General features: G+C 53.8%; 1 protein-coding gene across 13 annotated transcripts in view; it reads right to left on the bottom strand.

The window, feature by feature from the left end:
- Positions 1-7,319: 7,319 nt before the first annotated feature.
- Positions 7,320-20,351, bottom strand: part of ZMYND8 (zinc finger MYND-type containing 8) — a gene marked incomplete at its 3' end in the record, with an annotated part of 104,859 nt that continues 91,827 nt past the window's right edge. For 8 of the 13 annotated variants that reach the window (XM_080716028.1, XM_080716034.1, XM_080716038.1 and 5 more), the window contains 5 exons: positions 17,815-17,893; positions 15,997-16,236; positions 14,344-14,516; positions 13,315-13,381; positions 7,320-7,459 (listed from right to left, as the gene is read on the bottom strand). In XM_080716028.1, coding sequence (XP_080572154.1) covers positions 7,320-7,459; positions 13,315-13,381; positions 14,344-14,516; positions 15,997-16,236; positions 17,815-17,893 — 699 coding nt within the window. Of the gene's footprint in view, positions 7,460-9,199; positions 9,284-13,314; positions 13,382-14,343; positions 14,517-15,996; positions 16,237-17,814; positions 17,894-20,351 lie in introns of all 13 variants that reach the window. The other 5 variants (XM_080716033.1, XM_080716035.1, XM_080716030.1 and 2 more) reach the window with 1 other exon arrangement.

Raw genomic sequence — 20,351 nt, 5'->3', positions numbered from 1 at the left:
AAGCGCTGGACCATTCCCGGCGCTTTGAGCCCCGGGTGGCGGACATCCCCGCGGCAGCGAGCTGCTGCTGTGCGCGCCGGTGACCACCAGAGGGCGCTGCGCCCGCGCCGGCCGCAGGTGCCCAGGAGCAGGATCCCAGGAGCAGGATCCCAGGAGCGGGATCCCAGGAGCGGGGTCCCAGGAGCGGGGTCCCAGGAGCGGGATCCCAGGAGCGGGATCCCAGGAGCGGGATCCCAGGAGCGGGGTCCCAGGAGCGGGGTCCCAGGAGCGGGGTCCCAGGAGCGGGATCCCAGGAGCAGGATCCCAGGAGCAGGATCCAGGAGCGGGATCGGGATGGCGGGAGCACCTGCTCGCCGCCGGGCCCGCTGCAGGGATGGCTCCGGTGAACTGGAGACCACTGACGGTGGTCCAGGCCCCAGGGTTAACGGCGAGGTCCCTCGTGTGTGGCCCAGTCGGGGCAGACGTGAGGTCTGGGAGAGGGTAATGGACAGGTGGAACCCATGGGGCAGAGAAAGCGGCTCCTGTCGGCTGCCGGCCCCAAACGTGATGTCCGGCAGTTTCTGAGCCCAGACTTTGAACATGTTAGATGAGGATTCTGCCACTGAGCTACATCCCCAGCCCAATTTTATTTTCCTTTTGGGGGGGATTGAACCTAGAGGCATTTCACGTCCTGGCTATAGCCCCAGCCTGATTTTATTTATTTGTAAACAGGGTCTCATTGGGTTGCTGAGAGCCTCACTAAGTTGCCAAGGCTGGTTTTGAACCTTCGATCCTCCTGTCTCCGCTTCCCAAGTACTGGGAATACAAGCGTGCACCACCACGCATGGCTCCTATTTTTTTTTTTTTTTTTTTTTTTGGTAGTAGTGAGGATTGAACCCAGAGTATTCTACCTCTGAGCTACACCCTCAACTCAATTCTATTTTTTGTTGTGAGACTGGGTCTTATAAAGTTGCTAAGAGCTGCATAAATTGCCGAGGCTGGTTCTGAACCTGCAATCCTTCTGTCGCAGCCTCCCGACTACCGGGATTACAGGCACCACCACGCCCAGCCTGACATCTTCAGTTTAAAAAGTGTGTCTGGGTCAACCTCACTCGTGTACATTCCCTGCCAGGCCCTAGGCGTGATGGGGCCCTGTGGTTAGATATCGAAGGTCCCCAAAGATCACTTACTGATATTCAGGGCTGAGGAGTTAAGTCACCAGAGCTGTGATCTCAGTGAGAGATTTATCTGGGTGGTGGCATGAACTGGTAGAGGGCGGGAGGAGGAGGTCGGGGCCCTGGGGCCCTGGCTTTAGGGATTGTGTAAGGGTCCTCTCCCCTCCACTCTTCCTTCCTACCACCATTCTCATTCTCTCTCTTCTCTCTCCTCCCCTCTCTCCTCTCCTCTCTTCTTTCCTTTCTCCTCTCCTCCCCTCTCTCCCCTCTCTCCTCTCTCTTTCTTCTGACCACCATGCCTCAATACCCAAGCTCCCCAACCTCACATGGGCTGAACCCAACATCTTCAAGGAAAACAGTAAATAACCTTCCTTCCTCTTCGAGTACAGCTATGAACGCACTGCGACAGCACCCTAGTCACCCTAATCGATCACCCTAACCACCGGGCTGTGTCTTCCTGTGTCATCCACAGCTGTCCCTGGGCCTGAAACTGCCCAGTGAAGAATGAGAGCACAGCTGGTCATTAATTAATCTGTATCTTTTATACACAGGCGGTGCTGTGCCTGGTGGTTCCTTTGTGTTTGGGGAGGATGGAACCCAGGGGCATTCTACCTCCGAGTGACACCTCCAGCCCTTTTTCTATTTTTTTTTTTTTTTGAAACAGTCTCACTACATTCTGGAGGCTAGCCTCGAATCTGCGATCCTCCTGTCTCTGCCTCCCATGTGCTGGGATTACAGGCATGCACCATGCCCACCCATCATGGTGAAGCCAGGTCTTAAACCTGGTGATACCCAGCTGGTCCAGCCTGGACTGTCTGCCGGACCAGGAAAACAAGAGTTTGGAGGGCCCTGGGGAGGGAAGGGCTCCCAGCCAGATGGCGAGGCCAAGGGCGTCCCCCGGGCCACACAGCAGAAGGGGCTTGTTCTGCAGGGAGGCCCCCACTTCTGCCCAACACTCCCGAGGTGAGGAGGAAGCCCAGGGCTCCGGCGCCCTCCAGCCAGGGGCTGCTGCCTTCAGGGGAGACTCGGGTACTGACTGAGCAGGGAGATGCAGGGGAGGGTCTCTGCAGTGATGGGAAGGAGACCCGTGCCATTGTGGAGGGAGCCTGGACATCTGGCGCCACCAGGCGGCCATCCTAGGGCACTAGCCCAGGAAACATTATCAATAACAAGATGGCTTTTCCCAAAGGAAAAAAATGACCGCAGTGGGGTGGGGTGGTGCATGCTTGTAATCTCCGTACTTGGGAGGCTTGAGGCAGGAGGACTGTAGGTTCGAGACTGGCCTGAGCAATTTAGCAAGATTCCCAGCAATCTAGCATGATCCTGTTTCAATTTTTTTTAAATAATAATAATTTAAAGCCAGGCATGGTGGCACACGCTTGTAATCCCCGTGCTTGGGAGGCAGAGACAGGAGGATGGAAGAGGTTTGAAGCCAGCCTCTGCTGGCTTAAGAGACCCTGTTTCCAAGTTTAAAATATATATATAAAATCGGTCTGGGAGTGTAGCCCGGAGGTAGAAGATTCCTGGTTCCATCCTCAATACCACCAAAAAAATGTAATTAATTAATTAAAAGAGGAGTGATGTAGAGCTTGGAAGTAGCATCCTGCCCGCCAGAACCACCAAAAAAAGGAAAGAAAGTAACAGTAAAATCTGTTTACCTTTGCTTGGTTCTGGTTGCAACATCTCAAAATTGATACTCATAGCCAGGCGTGGTGGCACACCCATTTGGGAGACTGAGATAGGAGGATCATGGTTCGCGGCTAACCTCAGCTACTTAGTGAGGCCCTCTGCAACTCAGTGAGACCCGGTTTCAAAATAAAGAATAAAAAAAAAAAATAGGGCAGGGGGTGTAGCTCGGAGGTAGAAAGCCCCTGGGTTCCATCCTCAGACACACACACACACACACACACACACACACACACACACACCAAAAAAAATGCTACTCATGTGTTATTACCATTTATTTATTTATTTATTTATTTATTGGTGCTATTGGGGTTCCTGGAAACCCTTCTACCTCCGGGCTACACTCCCAGACCTATTTTAATTATTTTTATTTGGAGTCAGGGTCTCTTAAGCCAGCAAGACTGGCTTCGAACCTGCGCGGGCCTCCTGTCTCCGCCCCCAAGCGCGGGGATGACAAGTGTGCCCACCGCGCCTGGTGTTATTTCCCATCTTAATTGGGTGTTTACAAAATTCCTTCTCATCCCAGTTCTCGGTTCCTGCATCTGTAGTCCCCACGTCCCTTGATTCATCCTCTAAAACAAAGCTCAGGAGCCATATCCCTCAACTGCACACCTCGAAGATGCTCTGGCTCGGCTTTCCAGCCACCGCTATGTATCACAGACTGTACAGTCTTTCTCCCGTCCCAGGGCACTGCGTCTCCTTGGGCTGCAGGTCTTCATGCGACCACCAGGTGGCAGTCCAGCCCGTTCCCCTCTGACGCTGGAAAAGTGATTTCATGTGGAAATAATACAGAGGACATGGGGTGAGGGGACTGCAGAGACCTCTGAATGATCACAGAAAAAACAGGAGGATCGCGGTTCACGGCCAGCCTCAGCTACTTAGGCCCTTTGCAACTCAGTGAGACCGTTTCAAGATAAAGAATAAAAATAGGGCTGCGGGTGTAGCTCGGAGATAGAATGCCCCTGGGTTCCGTCCCCAGTACCACACACACACACACACACACACACACACACACACACACCGGTGCCAGCCACCCACGGGTGCGCCAGGTCTAGGGAGCAGAACACAGAAGCCTCACGGGTTGGCTTTCTGGAGCCATAAACAATGGGGTGCTGCACTTCCACTCCCGTAGCCTTCTGCTGTTAAAAGGGGCCACGTCGGCTGGGCGTGGTGGCACACACCTGTAATCCCAGGACTGGGGAGGCTGAGCCAGGAGGATCACAGGCTCGAGACCAGCCTCAGCAACTTAGCAAGATTCTGTTTCAAAATTTAAAAAAAAAAAAAAAAAAAAAAAAAAGCCGGGCGTGGTGGCGCACGCTTGTAATCCCCGCGCTTGGGAGGCAGAGACAGGAGGATCGCGCGGGTTCGGAGCCAGCCGCTCTGGCTTAAGAGACCCTGTTTCCACATAAAGTTAAAAAATAGGTCTGGGAGTGTAGCCCGTGGGAGTGCAGCCCGGAGGTAGAAGGGCTTCCAGGAACCCCAGTACCACCAAAAAAAAAAAAAAAAAAATTAAAAAAAAGAAAAAGAAAAAAGGGTTGGTGGTGAAGCTCAGAGGTAAAATGCCCCTGGTTCATTCTCCAGAAGGAAAGGAGGAAAGGAGGGAGGGGAAGGGAGGGGAGGCCTCAATACCAGCAGAGCACTTAAGCAGGAGTCCAGTCAGAATTTCACTAGCCCTGCAGCCTCAAGCTCACCAATTCTTTGGGCTTCTTTCTACACCAGCTAGTGGAAGCCGGACTGAACCCCTCGGTATGAACAGTCCTTTCTGGCTTGGCTCACACCTCACCATCAGGGGGAAATTGCTGCCCATCAGGCAAAAAAAAAAAAAGCCACAGGCCAGCCTCGCACTGCACAGACCACAGCCCCACACAGCACGGGCCTTCCTGCTGTGCCTTACGCGTGTCAAGCTCCCGGGTACCTTGGCACCTTGGCACTTGGCGAGTGGAGCTGGGAGATAGACTTGCCTACTTTATTTTCCCACAGCTAGTCAGCTCCTCACTCAGGTCTCGGCTCACACGTCCCCTCGCAATCTCCAGGGTGGTCCCCCCGGAGTCGCCTGAACCCGCTGGCCCTGGCTCTAAACCAAACCCCCTGCCCCTTGACAGCACAGGTCAGCAAACAGCCAGCTACTCAAATCGTTACCCTGCTGCTTAAGGCCACCAGCTGAGAATTATATTTTCCTTCTTAGACGATGGGACTATTTTGCAATATCAGAAGATTCACTGAAATTCAAATTTCAGTTGTCTATACAGCCTCATTGGAACTCAGCCACACCTGGTCCCCTCGGGCTGCAGGGGCCATTGAGCCCGATACTCATGCCGGTCCCCTGCGGCTGGTGGACTATCTTCATGGAAGATACTCGATTAGATAGTCTTGTCTGTGTGTTTATATCTGTGGCCTTTCTGTGAGAGCTGCAGCCCCCTGGGAAGAGCTCACTTGCCCTCAGCTCCAGGTTCTACCCAGAGGGAGTGAAATAGTGCCTGGCCTGGGGCAGGTCTCCTGGTAGTATTTGTCCAGCGGCTAGAAGACAGTCATTCCCAACACAAGGTCCTTAAGGGTGGGATGGAGGCCGTTGTCTGGGTGCCCTATCTCCTGGGTGGTGCCCAACACTACACGATTGTGCTAAGGAATGCTACCCAGGCTTCCGGGCCCCCTCCCAGGGTGCGCTGAGCCTCGTCCTGGGCAGGAGAGGTTGAGGGGAGCACACCTTTCCGGGGAAACCAGTGGCCAGAGTAAATGGACGCTGCTGTGCAGGAAACCCAAGAGAAGACTGTCTTTGAGGAACGTTTCTCTCTCAAGCCCAGAGCCAGGGAAGGCACACCCGGTGCGGCCTGGGCCTCAACCTTCATACATCCCGGGCTGACCCCGTTAGCCACAGAGGGTGGCAGCTTCCCACGGTTACCCTGCTTCTCGGCAAATGCCCCGGGAAGCAGGCGCAGGGCCACACGGCTATGGCGCCCAGCCCTGACTTCTAGGGTCCCTCCTCCTGTGTGTGGCAGTTATCCCCACCCCGTGGAGAACTGCAAATTCCAGGACGACCGAGCCATTTTGCCAAAACAGTTTAATTAAAAAAAGGTGAAGAATCTGAAAAAAACTGGGAAAGAGGGAGGGAGGGAGGGCGGGCGGAGAGCCCAAGACCATGCCGTGCGAGTCTACCGGCTCAGTCACAAAGAAACACCCTCATCCAAAAAGATATTTAAGTTTAATACAAATTTTATACAAAGAAAATGTGAAAAAATACTTCCATATGCTAAAAGCAATTATGCTTCACAAATAAGGCCAGCTAGGCTATTTTTTTTTTTTTGACAACTGCATTTCACAAATGTTCTTCCCCGTTTTCTTCTAATAGCTCTGGCTTCTTTTCTAATAGGGGCTGACTAGCTGGAAACTGTACAGGTCGCATCCTCTTATCGACAATGAGAGAGAAAGGAAACGAGACTGAAATGTCCAACAGAAAGCACTGGAATGACGTCGTAGTTAATGTCCTCATATCCACACGTCCCCTTTTCTGCCTGTTGATCAATGGTTTTGTTTCACACGACATACAAATGGCCTTACTGCATACGCAGCGTGACAGTGACGGGACCTGGCTCCTCTCATACCGCCTGGGCTTCATGCTTACATAACACAGAACTCCGTCCTATAATAATACAGACATGCTCCTGCCGGCGCCCGGGCCGCGCGCCGCGCCTCTGCGCTCCTGCGCGTCCAGCCCCGAGCGCGCGTTTGGGAACCACGAGGCGCCGAGGTCCTCTTTCCTCTTTGCCGTGGTTTCCGACCCTAACATTTTTCGACATTCTTCGCCTCGTGATGTCGCCGAGCGGGGCTTGTTTCCGTGGGTCTTCTGTAAACAAGGACGTTGGTTTTCCCTTTTAAGTCACACAAAATAAAACACGCTTCTCGTGTTTTCTAACATAGTAACGTGGCGTTTGCCAGGAGGCTGATGGCTTGATATGGTGTGCCCAAAACCGCACGGCCCGCGCCGCAGCCCCGAGCCCGGCCGGCGTGCAGCGGACAGGCGAGTGCCGCAGGCTCGCTGTCCAGTCCCCGGTCTCGCGCGGGCGTGTGTGGCGGCGGCCCGGGCCCAGCCCAGACCGCCGCATGCCAGGTTAGGCCGACTGGCTGTCCCTCCTCCAACACCAAAACATTCTTTTTGTTGTTGGGGGTGTTTTCCTTTTTTTTTTTTTAACTTCTTTTTCTTTTTCTTTATTTTTTTATAAGTTAAAGTCAATACAAATATAAAAAGGGAAGGTGCTCTAGGTTCGAGGACATCCACAAATTGTACATTATTTACATCTAAAGCGTAGGGCTCGGGTGGTGGGTCCGTACCCTGCGAGCACTGGGGCGGGAGTCCTGCAGTTGTAGTGTGGGTGGTCCCAGGCGCTGGCTGCCCGCGGGGCTCGGAATTCTCAAGTCTGAAGGTAACGGTTCCTTTTTGTCTTCTACTTTCCTGGCGGCGGGTGGGTGGGTCACAACTTGCCCCTAGTCCCAGAGGCTGTCGAGCCGAGGCTCTTTCGGGAGGAGACTCTTGGTGCCGGAAGCGCTGCTGTGCTCGGAGCGGGCCGACCCTCGCTTTTCCTTGCTGCCGCTCCAGCCACTGGACTTGCTGCCCCGGGAGTGGTCTGGGGAAGAGAATGGGCGTGTTGAGCGTGTCTGCCACCGCCTAGCGCCACGACCCCCGCGCCCTCCTCCTAGCCAGGAAGCACCTCCCCTGCCCACTGCGAGAGCACCGGCGGTCAGAATAACACTGCCGCCACCGACTTCCTGGGGGTCTCTAGAGTCCAGAGGTTCTCTAGGGCGGGAATATCCTTGGCACTTCTAGGATTTAAGGGCTGCTGGTGGGGAATCGGTAGGGGGTCAGCTCACAGAGAATAGGATCAGTGAGGGAGGGGGCGTCGGCCAAGGAAGGCTCGGCTGGAAGCCTGTGCTGTGGTACAGGCTGTAGCACCAGGGCCCCCGGGCCCCTCGCACACCACACGGGTCTGAGCACACTGATGGAGTTCCTCTTATCAACCCATTGGCAACTTGAAAAACAGACTCCCAGTGACATCGACATCACACAGTATCTCCAAGGGGGAGGACTGCTGTGGGCCAGGTGGCTAAGTCCACCCAGATGCATAGGCTTGGGGTCAGCAAAGGGCGCAGAAGCACAGCATGACCCAAGATGGCTTCAGCTGAGCACTGCTGAGTAAGAAGTAAGTGGAAGGAAGGACCCAGACTCCCAGACAGCCGCGCCTGCCCACTCCACTGGGCGGCTGCGCACAGGGCTCCAGCAGATACCCTGGACCTTCCATCACTGACCAAGCTCATGCACTTATTATTATTTTTTTGATACTAGAGATTGAACCCAGGGGCATTCTACCTCCAAGCTATACCAAGAGCCCCATTTTTTATTCTTTATTTTCAAACAGGGGCTCACTGCGTTGCAGAGAGCCTCACTAAGTAGCTGAGCGTGGCCGTGAACTACGATCCTTCTGTCTCAGCCTCCCGAGTACTAGGATTACAAGTGTGTGCCGCCGTGTCTGGCCACGCGTCTATTTTTATTATTATTATCATTATTTCTTGAGATGGGGAGGTAAACATTTGGGTGGAAGAGGCCAAGTGTCCAGCTTAGAGACAGGATGGGGTTGGGTAGGGCAGGCACCGGCTGCTACCCATGGGATGCAGTTCTTGTGGCCTGGTGAGAGACAGATGCGTGAACTAGTCAGGCTGTTCCTGGAGGGCAGAGAAGGACGCACATCGCCCAGGGAGGGCTGCGCTCGGGTCTGTCACCTGGCCCAGTGGCCCGGGGGAGTGTCGCAGGCAGATTCCTGATCCCGATCAGCCTGGCACGGCGTGCTCCCCCTACGGGCGGCGCCCACGCCTCTGGTTCACCTGCTCCACCTCTATGGGTGATGCCGTCGGGCACCCCCAGATGTGAGAGAACTCGGCAGTGAAACAGCGAACCCATCCGCACCAAAGTCCTCCCAGCTCTGGTGCAGCCAGGCCAGCTGGGGACAAGAGTGGGGCCTAGCACCCCCTCCACAGCCCGGGGGACCTCAAGGCCTGACTCGTCCCACGGGTGGGACCCAGGGGTTCTCGCTGGGGGACACTGCTGGGCCGGGCAGGGAGAGCTGGTGTGATTCAGGATGGAGTCAGACCGAGGCTGAGCGCCTTGAGAAGCCAACCCTGGCTCTCACATGCTAAAGCAGCGAGCAGGGAGTCGAGAGGCACAGCGAGGAAGGAAGACGAAGTATGACCCGCCACGGAGAGGCGCAGGCGAGGGCACGCGTGCACACGCACACACGCCCACGTCCACGCAGGAGAAGAGGCTGTGGCACGCCGGGAGCAGAGCCAACGGCTCCCAGGCCGGCCATACTTACACTTCTGGGCGGGGTAGCTGGGGCGCGGCTGGTGGTCTGTGGCGGCTGGGGCGCAGGCGGGTTGCTTGTCGTGCTTTTTGCTAACTGAAGAGAGCACAGGCAGCCTCAGAGTCCGGCCAAGCGCCGGGGTCCGCGCCACCCGCAGCCTCACAGGCTCGCTCCACAGGCTGGTGCTGCCAACCAGAGCCCGCCCCCCACTGCCGCGCGTCCCTGCACCGCGCGTGGCACACACAGGAGGCCTCGGCTTTTAAAACCGTGCTTCCAAACCACAAGAGCATCACTGGCCACGGCCGGCGGTGGGGACCCAGGACAGACCCTGAGAGTAGCTCGGCACTCGGTAAGCCAAAGAAACTCAGGGTTTTGAAAGCAAAATTCTCAGAACCACCAGGAGCCTCATCCCACCAGGGAAGACAGGGGCAGACGTGAGAGCCCAACTCGGGCTGGAGGCCACCACCTCGTCACGCAGAGAACGGAGGCGGGAGCGCGCCCCGGCCAAGGGCCACGACGAGAGGGGCCGTGGAGAAGGGCGGGGCTGCAGAAGAGAATCGCTAGGACGGAGCACCGCCGGGGCGATCTGAAACCGAACGCCCCAAGACTAGTGCGGTGAACGCAATCTCTGGGGTTAGATAATGTGTGGGGAGCGCTGTGGAAGGGAGAGAAGGACAGGAAGATGAAGGAGGGAAGAAAAGAAACTCCAGGGGAAAGGAGGGCCGTCAGAACGGGGCTGCGGGCCAGGACATGGCGCAACTCCGCAGAGGACGGAACGTGATGAGGCGCCAGGGGCAACATCGAGCGTCAGCGGCCAAGACGCAGAGACGGAAGGAGTGAGGAGGCAGCTGCAGGCAGGAAAACTGTGCCCCGGGGTGATGCGGGGGCGTGGCAGAGCAGATGGCGCCTGCGCAGGGCGGGCAGGGGAGGAGGAGAGGGCCAGAGACTGCGCCGCCCCCCGGGTGATGGCACAGCATGAGCCAGGCAAGCAAGGGTTTAGTCAACCAGGGCCACCCCGAAAATACAGCACCGTGACCCCAGCAACATGGGAAGAGGAGGGCAGAGGGCACACGAGCGCCCTCAACTCTCACCTTCCCAAGCTCAACAAATGATGGTGTGTGTGTGTGTGTGTGTGTGTGTGTGTGATACTGGGGATGGAACCCAGGGCATTCTACCTCTGAACTACACCCCCATTCTACCTCTGAACTACCCAGCCCCATTTTTTTATTCTTTATTTTAAAACAGTGTCTCACTGAGTTGCAAAGAACCTCTACTAAGTAGCTGAGAATGGCTGAGAACCCGGATCCTCCTGTCTCTTCCTGTCTCAGCCTCCCGAATGCTGGAATTACAAGTGTGCGTCACCACGCCCAGCTTAACAAGTGCTTTTTGGGGAGTGGGGGAGTGTAGTACTGGGGACTGAGCCCAGGAACTCACCCCGAAGTTATACCCCCAGCCCTTTTTATTTTTTATTTTGAAACAGGATCTCACTAAGTTACTGATTATCACTTAATTGTTGAGGCTGTCCTCAAACCTGAGATCCTCCTGTCTCAGCCTCACAAATACTGGGATTACAGGTGTGCACCGCCTCATCTGGCTTCCTCAATCTCTGAGGACAAAGTTAAGAAATACAGGCCCAGCTGGGCATGGTAGGGCACGCTTGTAATGCCCGTGCTTGGGAGGCAGAGGCAGGAGGATCGCGCAGGTTCGAAGCCAGCCTTGCTGGCTTCAAAGACCCTGTTTCAAATAAAAATATAAAATAGGTCTGGGAGTGTAGCCCGCAGGTAAAAGGGTTTTCAGGAACCCCAGTGCCACCAAAAAGAAAAAAGAAAAAAAGAAAGAAATACAGGCCCAGGAAAGTATACTCTTGGCAAATAAGAAAGTAAGGACCTGGGCCCAGGATCGGTTTCTCTCTGTCCCTGGTCTTCTCTACCTATATACATGTACTGTGTTGGGTAAAATCTTTAAAAAAACAAATAGAAGGGGCCCTGCCCACAGACCAAAGGAGCCAACAACACCGCTGAACTTCTCCTTGTAAACACACTCCTGGCCGGGCGCGGTGGCGCACGCTTGTCATCCCAGCATTTGGGAGGCTGAGACAGGACTGTGGTTCGCAGACAGCCTCAGCCACTTAGTAAGGCCCTTGGCAACTCAGTGAGACCCTGTTTAAAAAAAAAAAAAAAAAAAAAAAAACTAAAAACAAATAGGGCTGGGGGTGTAGCTCAAACATAGAATGCCCTGGGTTCCATCCTCAGTACCTTCACTGTCCTTGGCCGATTCAGGTAAGAAGACCGGAGCCTCCCTGCCACACCTGCCTCCCACATTTCACAAGCATAGACCCTCAGAGCCAGTGCTGGCGGAGGCCATCACACGAGCAGGGGAGGAGGCTGCGAGCAAGGAAGGCTTTCTGCTGAGGTGAGCCTCGGCACAGAGGCTCGTCTTGGCAGCCCTGCGCCAAGTGTCTAAGTCCCTGCAGCGCTGGCTCCAACGTCTCTTGTGCCTCTGTTTCGACAGTGAGCCTGCTGATACTCCACACCGCTAAAGCACCTCTTGGGGTTTGTTGTTGTTGTTGTTGTTGTTGTTGTTGTTGTTGTTACTGAAAGTTGAACCCAGAGGCATTCCACCTCTAAAGCTACACCCCCAGCCCTATTTTTTTTTTATTTTTAATTTTGAAACAGAATCTTGCTGACTTCCTACAAGTCTCCCTAAGCTGCTGAGGCTGGCCACAAACCTACGATCCTCCTGCCTCGGCCTCCCAAGTACTGGGATTACAGGCATGCACCTGGCTACCTGGCCCTTTACAAAAGAAACGTGTCGGCCCCTGGTCTAAGCGATACCTTGTTCACATCAGACACAGAACATGATGCGTCTCCCGGTCTGGATGCAAGCCTCCTTGCTAGGACACAGCCTCGTCCATCTGGGCTAACGAGCAACGGTACTTCCCAGCTGGGCACTTCCCAGGTCACCTTCACTCTGCCGACACAGCCACAACCTCCTTACATAACGCTTAGTTCATATTTTTGTTTTAAGCTAATTTTCTAGCTCAAATAAAAAAGAAATCTTTATCATCACCACCAAAAAGTGGAAAAGTGACTACACCTGCCATAAATAGGCGACTATTCAAATCATGAACACCAAACCGCAGAATTATAGTCTGGGGTCGCAATGCCACTGGATCTAAAGTCTACACTGTCTTTGTAGAAAAGATAATTTGAGACAATCTGAGATGCTAGCACCTTAACATCACCTCCAATGCTTGTGCTCCAAGCTGTCCGCAGGGGACCAAAGGTCCGGGACGTCAGAAGGGAGCTACTTTCTTGGTAGGTGGTTCGGTGGTGTTTCAGGCAAGTTTGTGGTCACCCTAAAGCCAGCTCCTGCCACTCTGTGTCCTCTTCCCTGTCCACGTCCCAATGTCCTTCCAGGCCTGGCCTCCTTGGGAACCTTCCCGACCCTAACAAATGTGGCTTATTCACCCAAGCACTCAATGTACAGAAGTAGAATTAAATCTCTGGTTTTCAGCTACAGAGAAATGGCAGGTAAAAAGATCCTGGGGCAGCAATGATTCCTAGGGCAGCTAACCTGTCCCAAACAAGGCGGGTATGTCTCTGAGCTCTCCGGCAGTGACCAGAACTGGCTTAGGAGAGTACAGGACAAAGAACCCCTGGGCTAGGAAAGAAGGGCTAAAATACCACCAAAGAAATCCAGTTACATCTTAAAAAACTGCCCTAAAACTATCAGGGTATCCCCTGGAGGAAAAGTCTGTCCAGAAAGACCAACCACCTCAGCTATCTTCACCTCTGAAGGTTCAAGTGCCTTGTGCGCCTGACACAGGGCTAGGCGCTCAGGGACCATTTCCTACAACTTCTCCTGCTGAGGGCAGGGCTCTATGTCCAAATTAGGTTTGATGTGGGTCCCGAGTAAACACAAGTCAATCCTGTTCCTGAAGAGAGATGTTGAGATCCTGCCATCCGGCCACACCATCATCCCCCAAGGGCCCACCCGAGGCACCCGAAGACCCATGACAGCCTGGACAGCACAGCCCTAAGACCTCAAAGTCTCCCTGGCAGAATGGCTCCCGAATTGCCCGGGTGAAAAGGAAAGTGCCATTCTCCCACCAGGGGGCGACATACCAGAGCCTTGGTTGGAGCTTAAGAGAATGGAGGAGGGCGTCTCTCTGGAGCCAGAAAGGTCGAGGGTCTAGAAACACAAAAAGAGATGGACTCAGGGCACTGGGGCCCCCCGGGGACACCCAGAGAGCCGGGAAGTGCTCACCGCTCTCCCAAGATGCCTCAGTGCCCTCTCCTTGGTGTGGTCAGGCGGGGGCCGGGTCAGACAGGTGCTCGGCACCCCGTGCTATCTCCTAGACTCTGTGGGCTGGAGCACAGTACTGGGGTGGCGCCTAACTCAACTCTAAAGCTTCAAGAACGCTCACTGTGTCCCAAACGTTATTCACAGACCTACCCGCCACCCTGTATCGAAGGAGGAAGTGTATTCCTTAAAAATTCTATCGGTTCGGTTTTATTTCATGTTAGCCTCTTACTGGGCAATACCATCCGTGAAACCAAAGTGTTTTGCTTTGCTTTAGCCTAACGTACACTGAAACACGTAAAGAATAGAAACGTGGATGATCAATGTGCCACTGCGGCAGGTATCCTTCGCATACGATCGAATGTCACGTACACCTCACGCTGGGACGTGAACAGGAGCCACGGGCATGGTCCAAAACGGGCAGCGCTAGCCACAGGTAGCTACCGAAATCTAAGCGAACCAAGAAGAAATGTCAAGGCGGGTGCCTGGTCACATCAGCCGCACCTCCAGTGCTCAGCGGCCACAGGCAGCTAGTGGCTACCATCTTGGGACGGACGATATCCACGACCGCAGCCAAGATCTACTGGATACACTGCTCTAGGCACCGGAGGTCCCTGAGGAGTGGCCGCCAAGACCCCCGCACACTGACCCAGGCCCCGTGTTCCTGCACGTCCACTGGAAACCCCGGTACACTGACGAGAAAGAGACCTGAGGAAGATCCCCCGCAAGCCCTACCAGCTGACGGCCCCAGAAAACCCGGGGCCGGCTGGGAATTCCAGGGATGGAAGACACAGGAAGGCACGGGCAGAGAGCGGGCGCCACCGCGGGGTGCGGGGCGCGGGGACACGCACCGAGCCACCGTCCTTGCTCTTCTCAGCGGCCGTCTCTTTCTCCTTGGAGGCGCTGGCTGTCTCAGAAGAGGCTGGCTGCGTGCTGGAAGAATTTACCGACGTCGACGACGACGACGACTTGTTTAGTGTTTCTGTATTTGTTTCGGTATCGGCTTCCTGCTGAGGGGCAGTAGCTAGGGATAGAGAGGGAAAAGAGAAGACTTAAATACCTTTAATAAACATCTTGTACGCTAGTAAGATGTATGACTACAATGCACCAATAAAATGTTTAAAAAATGGAGACTTTATTTATTTTTTTATTGCCAGGGGTAGAACCTGGGGTCCTGAGCATGCCAGGCAAGTACTATTCCCAGCATTTGGGAGGCTGAGACAGGAGGATCACGGTTCTCAGACAGCCTCGGCATGTAGTGAGGCCCTCTGCAACTCAGTGAGACTCTGTTTCAAAATAAAGAATAAAAAATAGGGCTGGGGGTGTAACTCACAGGTAGAATGCCCCTGAGTTCCATCCCCAGTACCACAAAAAAAAAAAAAAAGAGGGCTCAAGGTGTAGCTCAGGGATAGAACGCCCCTGGGTTCAACCCCTCCACACACACATACACAATTAACTTTTAAAATATCACTGAAGCCAGGTGTGGTGGTACACCAGTACCCCTGTACCTGGGAGGCTGAGAAAGAGACAGAAGGATCACAGGTTCATGGCCAGCCTCAGCGACTTAGTGAGACCTTGTTTCAAAATGAAAAATAAAATAGGGCTGGGAGTGCAGCTCAGAGGTAGAATGTCCCTGAGTTCGACTCCCAGTACCCCCCCCCCAAAAAAAAAGAGAGAGAAAGAAAAATACTACTAATAGCTAGGTGTGGTGGCACTTGCCTGTAATCCCAGTACTTGGGAGCCTGAGACAGGAGAACCACTGAGTCATAGCCAGCCTCAGCAACTTAGTGAGACTCTCAACAACCTGGTGAGACTCTGTGTCAAAATAAAAAATAAAAGCTAGGAGTACAATTTAAAAAGGAGAATCCCAGGCAGGCGTGGTGGCACACGCTTATAATCCCCGCGCTTGGGAGGCGGAGACAGGAGGATCACGCAGGTTCGAAAACAGCCTCAATGGCTTCAGAGACCCTGTTTCCAAATTTAAAAAACTATAAAATAGGTCTGGGAGTGTGGCCCAGAGGTAGAAGGGTTTCCAGGAACCCAGTGTCACCAAAAAAAAGAGAGAGAGAGAATGCCTCTGGGTTCAATTCCTAGTGCCACAAAAGTAAATAAATATATAAATATATATACATCATAAAAAATATTATTGATAAGTCCTAGTTAGATAACGTTTTCTCTTGGAAGCCTGATTGCTGTACTAGACAGGAATTATTTACAAACATTGTGGCCATCCCAATGACAGGTTAGAGTCAAAACCAACACTTCCTCCTTAACATAAGAACCCACAGTGTTTACAGCTGTGGGTCCATTCCAGCCCCAAAGAGCAAAGATTCTGCACGTCAGCACTACCGACGTTAGGGGCCATCCATGGGCGGCGGGGGGGTGTCCTGTGCATTGTGGGCTGCAGAAGCGCAGCGCCCACCCCATGAGGCCAGCAGTCCTGCCCAGGGGTCAGAGGTCACACACTCCCATGCCCAGAGCCTCTGCCTGGCGCCACACACTACCTGACTGGGTGCAGGACTTCATGTGCTCGGGCCAGTGGGCCTGCTGGCATGGGTAGTCGCAGTAGCTGGTGTTCCAGCAGCAGTAGAAGATGGCTTCTTTCTTGCAGTTGGCACACCACTGCTTCTTCTTGGTCTCCTCCACCGCCTGCTGCTTCTCCAGTTCCAGCTGCTTCTTCACCTCGGCGATGAGCCGGTCCCGCTCCTGCTCCAAGCTCTGCCGCATCTCGGCCATGGTCAGCTCTGGTGGAGAGGAGGGAGGCTGACTGTCCACCTGACCCCAGCCAGCGCGCGCCGGATTCACACACCGGCAGCGGTGCAGACACAGCAGCGGGGTGACCTCGGGCCCTGACCCGGCCTCCCCGCCCAGGTGTCCACGGCCCGCGGGGGCCGAGGGCCCACGTGACGATGACACGGTCCCCAGTGCGCCCGTGACTGGAGGCCCACGGCGAGGCGCAAGCCCACACTGCGCTATGGTAATCCTTCCGCCAAATTCCTCCGCTAAAACTCACTTCCAACTTTAGTATTAGTGAAGGCCTTTTTCCCTCTCAAATACCGCTTAGCACAAGCAAAGCGTGGGTGGGGTTCTAAGCACTTTACTGACTTACTTATGGTACAAGGGACCGATCCCACGGGCCTTCTGCCTTGGGGCCACCTCCCCCACTCCCAACCCTATGTTATTTTTATGTGGAGACAGGGTCTAAGTTGTGGAGTGCCTTGCTAAATTGCCGAGGCCGACCTTGAACCTGCGCTCCTCCTGTCTCAGTCTCCTGAGTACTGGGATTACAGGCGTGTGCCACCAGGCCTGGATTAGGCACTTTATATTTTTTTTCTTTCTTATTTTGGTGGAACTGGGGATTAAACCCAGGGCGGCTCTATCACTGAGATACACGCCAACCTTCTTTTTTTATTTTGAAATGGGGTCTTGCTAAGCAAGACTGGCCTCACACCTGCCGTTCCCGCCTCAGCCTCTCAAGTGCTGGGATTACGGGTGTGCATTTCTGGCTGGACATAGAGAAATACTAACGCGGGTGGCCCCTATGATAACTCTGGGGTGAGTCCTACCATTCTGTCCCTTCTGCAGCTGAGGAAACACACGCGCACACACACCACAGAGCAGCTGATGACTGGGACTCTCACACTTGAATTGTGGCTGTGGATTTGGAACAGCCGTCTTAACATGCCTGTGATTGTGTTTCTTCACTTGAAACCTGGGGTAGAGCAGAGCCCTTCTCCTAAGGGTTTGATTAAGAATTAAACTAGTAAATTCATGGGACAGAATTGAGAACAGCCAAAGGCACAAAGTTAGAGCCCAGTGGCAGGAGCTGCCGTTACTGTTAGTTTATCTAGTGCAGATGCCCCTCATCTTCCAGTGAGATTATGTCTCAGGAAACCCATTGTTAATCGCACGCTTGTCACCCCTGCATTTGGGAGGCTGAGACAGGAGGATCGAGGTTCAAGGCCTACCTCAGCTACTTAGTGAGGCCCTTTGCAACTCAGTGAGACCCTGTTTCAAAATAAAAAAAAAAATAGGGCTGGGGGTGTGGCTCAGAGGTAGAATGCCCCTGAGTTCCACCCCAAGTACCTCAAAAAAAAAAGCTGGGGACCGTCTGTGGCTTGAATGGCGAAAGTGGGGCTCCCACCACACCTCCTTCCCACCTGGCTTCTCCAGGTAAGGCTCTCGGGGTTCCGTGTTCTCCGCGGGGTCCGCCTGAACCCCTGGCCTTGTTCTGCCTCCATTCCCATCGGGGCCAACGGCAGAGACGCGCACTCACGTGACGCGCTCGCACGACACGCTCAACCCAAGCCCCGCGGCCTCACCCAGGTTGTGTTTCATCTCCGAGAGCTCCTGCTGGTGCAGCCACTGCAGCTTCTCGATCTCGATCCTCAGCCGGCGGATCTGCACGTGGACAGCAGGGGTCAGAGGCCACCCGAGGGGTCTGAGGCTCGGCCTCTCTCTGGCCCCGGGGCGCCAGGACCAGAAAACTGCTCGGGTATTAATCTCCACATTGTAAAAGGCAGTCCGACCAGGGTGCTGCGCGGGCACTCGGGGGGGGGGGGGGCAGCTGTTACACTCAGAGCCCCCCCCCCCGCCTTTTATTCTAATGACTAACCCATAGGAAGAACGTAAAGGAAATGAAAGCCTTCAGCCTTAAAAGCCTAGAGACAAGTGAACCCCTTAGCCCTAAAATGTGTAGGGCGTCAGGCCTCCGTTCGCCTCCTGCCCCGTGACTCGGCCTGGGTAGTAGAGGTGACCCCACGGGCTGCTTCAAAGCACAAGTAGCTGAGGAGCAACCACACAGCCCGATACAACAGAGGCAGAGATCAAGGCGGATGCTGAGCCTGCACTCGGCAAGCGCGCTGTCCGGAAGCAAAGTGGCACCACCCGGCCAAGAAGTAAGTTGCCAGCCCAGGGCCTCCGTGACGCTGAGTAGGACAGACCACGCAAACGCTATTTAAAGCCAGGCGCACGCTTGTGATCCCAGCATTTGGGAGGCTGAGACAGGAGGTTCGCAGTTCACGGACAGCCTCAGCTAATTACTGAGGCTCTTTGCAACTCAGCGCGACCCTGCTTCAAAATAAAAAATAAAAATAGGGCTGGGGGTGTAGCTCGGAGGTAGAATGCCCCTGGAACAGAAAAAAAATAAATCTATTTCAAGACTGGGGATGGAGAGGGAGCAGCGTTCCGTTTTTGGGTTCTCCAGCCTGCACGCTGCTTCTCTTCTCTACTTCCAACCGATTTTGTAATAATAAAGAGTTGTTAAAGCTGCCAAGCTAGCCGGGCGTGGTGGCGCACACTTGTAATCCCCGCGCTTGTTGGGAGGCGGAGACAGGAGGATCGCGCTGGTTTGGAGCCAGCTTTGCTGGCTTAAGAGACTCTGTTTCCACATAAAAATGTTAAAAAATAGGTCTGGGAGTGTAGCCCGTGGGAGTGTATACCGGAGGTAGAAGGGCTTCCAGGAACCCCAGTGCCACCAAAAAAAAAAAAAAAAAAAAGCTGCCAAGCTATTAGTTTTAGTTTCCCTATTCAACAAATCCTATTTAAATAGAGGAAAAAGAGCCCACAGCGCCCTTACAATTGGAACACAGGCACTGGTGGTGTGGGGCTGACGTGGGACAGACAGCTCTCGTACAGAGGGTGGCAGCGGGGCTACCCCACGCTCATGAGGAATACTGCTTCAGAAAACAAATACAGGGGCTGTCTTTTATAAGAAATACGGCACCACAAAAAGCCATAGAAATGAAAGATAAGAAGCAGATTTTCTTTTTCTTTTTTTTTTTTTTTTTTGGTATGGAGATTGAACCCAGGGGTGTTCAGTCTCTGAGCGAGATTCTTATTTTGAAGTAAAGTCTTGCTAAGCTGCTAAGGGTGTTGTTCTGTTGCTGAGACTGGCCACAAGCCTGAGATCCTCCTGTCTCGGTCTCCCAAGTACTGAGATTGCAGGTGTGTGGCACCATGCCCAGCAAAACCCAGATATGACCAATACATCCAAAGTTAGATTAAGCTAGGCGTGGTGGGACATGCTAGTAATCCCAGTCCTTGGGACACTGAGACAGGAGGATCACAGGTTCAAGGACAGCCTCGGCAAATTGTGACACTCTCACCAACCCAGAGAGACCCTGTTTCAAAATAAAAATAAAAATAAAAATAGGGCTGGGGGTGTAGGTCTAAAGTAGAACGCCCCTGGATTCAATCCCTGGTACAAAAAAGAGGGCTTGGGTGTGTAGCTCAGTGCTAAAGTGTCCCTTGGTTCAATCTCCAGGACCACAAAAAAAGTTGACCACAGATAAGGCAGCTGTCACCTGTCACCTAGCAGAATACCTCATGAGGTCTGGATGGCAAGAGCGCGCCACCACACCCAGCCCAGGTTTTTGAGGGAAGACGCCTCCCACGTCAGAGGTCAAAGCCTGCGCGGTTCCCCGTCTCCGGCTTCCCTTCGGCGACCTCGAGACACCCGGACCTGAGCGTCTCCTGGTCCCACTTGTGTCTGACGCACACTGACCTCCGTCTCTGGCCAGTCACATAACTGTGGAGACCCTAGTGCAAAATTTCTTGGACGAGGATTGCTTATACAGAAAAGTCTAAATCCATGAAGAAGACTAAGGCATCAATTTTACTTAAAGCAAAAGAACTGGTCTCCAGATTTCCCACTGTATTTGTTAATCCAGACTCTGCTTTTGACATTTCCTTCGTGGGGGCGTAGGCATGCAATCCCAGTACTTGGGAGGTTGAGACAGGAAAATCATAGGTCCATGGCTAGCCCCAGCAACTTAGTGAGACCCTTAGTATTTTTTTTTTCTTATTTTCTTTTTTTTTTTCCTGCAGTACTGGGGATAGACCGCAGGGGCATTCACCT

This window comes from Muscardinus avellanarius (genome assembly GCF_963383645.1).
Source record: "Muscardinus avellanarius genome assembly, chromosome: 19".
Lineage (NCBI taxonomy): Eukaryota > Metazoa > Chordata > Mammalia > Rodentia > Gliridae > Muscardinus > Muscardinus avellanarius.
The sequence above is the reverse complement of the archived record's forward strand: the minus strand, read 5'-3'. Positions and strand labels throughout refer to the sequence as shown.